This window comes from Simochromis diagramma, unplaced genomic scaffold (assembly GCF_900408965.1).
Source record: "Simochromis diagramma unplaced genomic scaffold, fSimDia1.1 OVJJ01000297.1, whole genome shotgun sequence".
Taxonomy (NCBI): Eukaryota; Metazoa; Chordata; class Actinopteri; order Cichliformes; family Cichlidae; genus Simochromis; species Simochromis diagramma.
In genome coordinates, this window is record NW_024386796.1 from 321,960 (window position 1) to 326,191 (window position 4,232).

At 47.9% G+C, this 4,232-nt stretch overlaps 1 protein-coding gene across 1 annotated transcript; it reads left to right on the forward strand.

Moving 5' to 3' along the window:
* Positions 1-2,069: 2,069 nt before the first annotated feature.
* LOC120729322 lies at positions 2,070-4,021 on the forward strand. The gene is made up of 5 exons (XM_040024869.1): positions 2,070-2,199; positions 2,510-2,626; positions 2,672-2,802; positions 2,900-3,049; positions 3,115-4,021. The coding sequence occupies exons 1-5, from the start codon at positions 2,070-2,072 to the stop codon at positions 3,910-3,912; spliced, it is 1,326 nt and encodes a 441-aa protein (XP_039880803.1). The 3' UTR covers positions 3,913-4,021.
* Positions 4,022-4,232: the final 211 nt, after the last annotated feature.

Here is a 4,232-nt window from a genome sequence, read left to right on the forward strand (position 1 = left end):
GAAGCCTGAACCCTCTCAGCTCATTCTGCTCTCTGTGGACTCGGCTGAATGAAAGGTGTGGTGGTTAAAGATAATGTGAGAAGCCTTTTTCAGCAGCAGCGAGGATCTTTGAAGAAGTTGTTGGGTTGACGACCACTTTAATATCACGTTAAACTTCCTTCAAAGGAATTTCTAATCTGCGTGTTTTCCTGGCAGGCAGACCGGCGGGAGATTTCACAGGGATTGTTTGGAATTAAATATTGTCTCATTAGAGGGGCTTCATATTTCACACGTTTTACTCTAAATGTGGGAAAAGTTCAGTTTTACCTGATGACTTTGACACACACAGCCAAATCAGAAAAAGACTTTTTAAATGTTTTATTTTTGCTTCAACTTTCAGTCTGTACTCTCGATATGAAAGCTGGCACGCAGGCTGGATGCTAAATAATATGAAAATAAGTCATAGAGGAAACAAAAAGAGGTTCTTGTGTCCGTCGTTTCCCACCTTCTGCAGGGCGGTGATGGTCTGTCAGCCCAAGGCTGCTCGTCCTCCTCCAAACATCAGGTCAGCTTTGACTGTGTGGGATGGACTCACCGAGTCCACGCAGCTCGACTGGACCGTGACACGACGTGCTTGAACATCTTTCCAGGTAGATTGCTAAGGCCAAGATTCAGTGAACAGGTCACCTGGACCTCCATGTTTACAACAAGAACCTGGTAAGAACAGATAAGATGACAGGCTGATAGACCCAAAGGCCCAGAGTGCTGAGAGGAAATGATCAGTCGCTGGCACGTCGTTAGAAGAGGAACCAAAGTGAGGAGCGAGGCTGTGATACATGGGAGGAGTCAGACCAGCACTGCCCCCTGCTGGCTGCTACACCTTTAAAACTCCGCCCTTAATGTTCTCTCAGCAGCTGGTTGGCAGACACCGTTTCTGACCTGCTTTGGATGAAATAGCTGTTGGCAAATTAATTTTGAAGAGTAAATCTGTGAAAGCACCACGGTCACATGAGGCTTCCTCATTGGAGAGGATTTTACTGATGTTTTTCCTGTTGGAGGAAAAAACATTATTCAGAACTTTAATAAGACATTAAACACAAAACTCAGTGACTGTAAGACCAGCAGGAAGTGGGTTTTAGGCCTAGTTGTGTCTGAGTTAGAGTTACAGCTCTATGGGTCTCGTTGTAGGGGAATCTCAGGTAAAGATGCCCGACAAACACAAACGTGGTGATTTGGAGGGGGAGGAGCTAAAACAGGATCATTTGAACCATGCAAAGCTGCTCTATGAGAGCTTAGGAACCAAAATCCAGAGCAGGTCGAGTCTGAAGCCTCAAACTGTCCTCGCTTTGCACAGCTGTCCTCACAGGATGCCAAGCTGACACTGGTCCCCACAGAGATAGACAGACAAGCGCACACACACCTCTCTCAGACAGATGAAACGTTAAATTTCAGGGATGAAAGATGATTGGAGGTCAGCTGCTGTGCTCCCGTGGTTACCATCTCCGAGGTATCCACATGATTACACCCCTCCACCCCCTGCCGCCGTCTCCTCTTTCATCTCGCCCATCTTCATCCTTTCTTTCCTCTTTTTTACATTTTCCATCATTATCCTTTAATCTCCTCATTTTGTCTACATCTCGTCCTACTTCTCCTCCCTTGTTTCCTTTCTTTGTCCTTCTTTGTTTTCTTTCCTTCCCCACTCCCTTCGCCTCCTCCACGCTGATGGCTAAAAGGAGGGGCGGGTGAGGAGGAGGGATGCAGCGTGGCGTCTGATTAGAATCAGTTAATTAGAGATTGCAGCAGCAGCAGAGTGGAGGTTCATTAATTATCAGAGCTGATCTACATGCTGATACAAGCGTGAATCATTTCACATGGATTATTATCGCTGTAACGTGGAGATCATCTGGATGATGTTCAGACTGTAACGCCATCCACCAGATTCCCGAATCGAGCTGCTATCCAGAGGGAAACGTGCGCTCTGCGGGTATCTGTATTCACCAAATGATCTTCTCAGTCATGACATTCAGCATGTAAGATCAACAATAAATACCTGCAGGGTCCAGTCTAAAAAATAAAGGGTAGAAAAAAGTATGGCGACGAATGAAAGGCTGAAACAGCAGAGAACAGCAGAGAAGAGAGGGACCGACGTGTTAGAGACGTCTGCACTGGACTCTGACATACTGATGGAGGAGCGCGGTGTGGATCAGGTGACCTCCCCCAGTTAGGCTGCAGTAGGTGTAAGCTGCTGGGGGATTCCCATGATGCACTGGGTGCCTATACACACAGAGTGGTTGTTGGGTTCCTCTGAATTATTGTAGAGGCTTTACCTGACTGTAACGAAATCACACACACACACACACACACACACACACACCAGGCTGATCAGTTTACAAAAATTTTAAATGCAGTTTTTGGTTTCTCAAACTTTAAGAGCTGAAAGTGGAACCAGGTGTGTGTGTGTCTCACTTTGTCACGCGTCATCGTTTGTGAGGCTGACAGCCGGGATGACAGGCAGTCTCTCGGCTGTCAGAGCGGGAGAAGAAGCTGGAGATGGATATTTGCTTCAGAGCGACGGGAAAGCGGCGGCGTGATGGAGAGGAGGGAATCGCTCGCCTCATCGGCGGAGCCGCTGAGAAGCAGAAAGGCGGTGAGGAAGAGGAGTTTACTCTGCCTTTTTATTCTTGACTTTCAGGAGCTGCGGAGGCTTCGATGAGCCAGCAGAGAAAGTTGGAGAAAGCGTGTGTGACAGAGGCAGAGCGAGCACAGACTGACATGTTTACACCGACTGAGCTGAACGGCGTCGAAGCTGACGGCACGTTTAGAGTCAGTCTGCGCTGTTTACAGGACGCCTAATTGGTTCAACCTGCACAGAAAAAGGAAATGACTCAACACACTTTAAAGAGCTTGGATCAGTTTTCAGAGTCACAAACAGGAAGAGGAGGAGCTTCAGACCAACCATCTGGTGACCACTGATGGGAAGACTGTGCCTCGCAGGAAGTCACCCAGAAACTGGAGGTGTGACGCTGCTGTCACCGAGCAGGAGGACGTGTTTACAGTCGGTACAGCCAGTGTCAGAGCAGACCTCTGAAACGCATCAGCCCGTTAACGTAATCATCTGTGGGATGACGTGTCAAGAATGTACCGGAAGCTTTCAGTCGGTCTAAAACGGCTTACCAGACGCTGCAGCAGGAATACCTGCAGATTCCTGTTGTTACCAGGGCGTACACAACCGCCTTTGTCACAACTGCTGCGGTGCAACTAGAGAGCATCACACCATTCCAGCTCTACTTCAACCCAGATTTAATTCTAAGAAATTATCAGGTATGGCGACTAATAACCAACTTCCTGTTTTTTGGTCCGGTTGGTTTCAATTTCCTGTTCCATATGATTTTTCTGCACAGATGCTGTCGAATGCTGGAGGAGGGCTCTTTCAGGGGACGCACGGCTGACTTTGTCTTCGTGTTTCTCTTTGGTGGACTTCTGAGGACTATATTTGGCACTTTTGTGAGTCTGGTGTTCCTGGGCCAGGCCTCCACCATCATGCTGGTGTACGTGTGGAGTCGACGGAACCTGAATGTTCGCATCAACTTCTTTGGCCTGCTCAACGTTCAGGCATGCTTCCTGCCCTGGGTGTTAATGGGATTCTCACTTCTGCTGGGCAACTCTATCATCGTGGATCTTTTAGGTATTGCTGTTGGTCATGTGTACTTCTTCCTGGAGGATGTTTTCCCAAATCAACCAGGTGGTGGAAGGTGGCTCAAGACCCCATCAATCATAAAGATGCTCTTTGACACTCCAACTATAACCCCCTGCCAGAGGACCGCCCGGGCGGGTTTGCGTGGGGGGAAGGACAGCGCCTCGGTGGTTAAATACACCCTCTATTTCATCCCTGATCATCAGGTCACCTTCAGGGACCTTCTCTCAGAGAGTTGAAGACATGGTCTTTGTTTTTGACGTGTTTTAGTTGTGGATGAGGAATCCTCCATACCTGCTTCATGCCCTGGAGGACGGGGCTGTGGCCCCCCCACACCCTCTAGCAGATCATTACATGAAGGAACCTTTTAAAAACAAGCGTGTCCATGCTCACAGGTGTACACACGGGTGATCACACCCACAAACTACACCCTTTTTGGCTCCTACCTCAAAGCACACTGTGCGCTGTCGATCCTACAATAATGTTTAATATTTAGTATTTACTGTCATATTCACATAGATCATCGTGATGTTGTTTATTGTATTACTCTCGTTTTCTT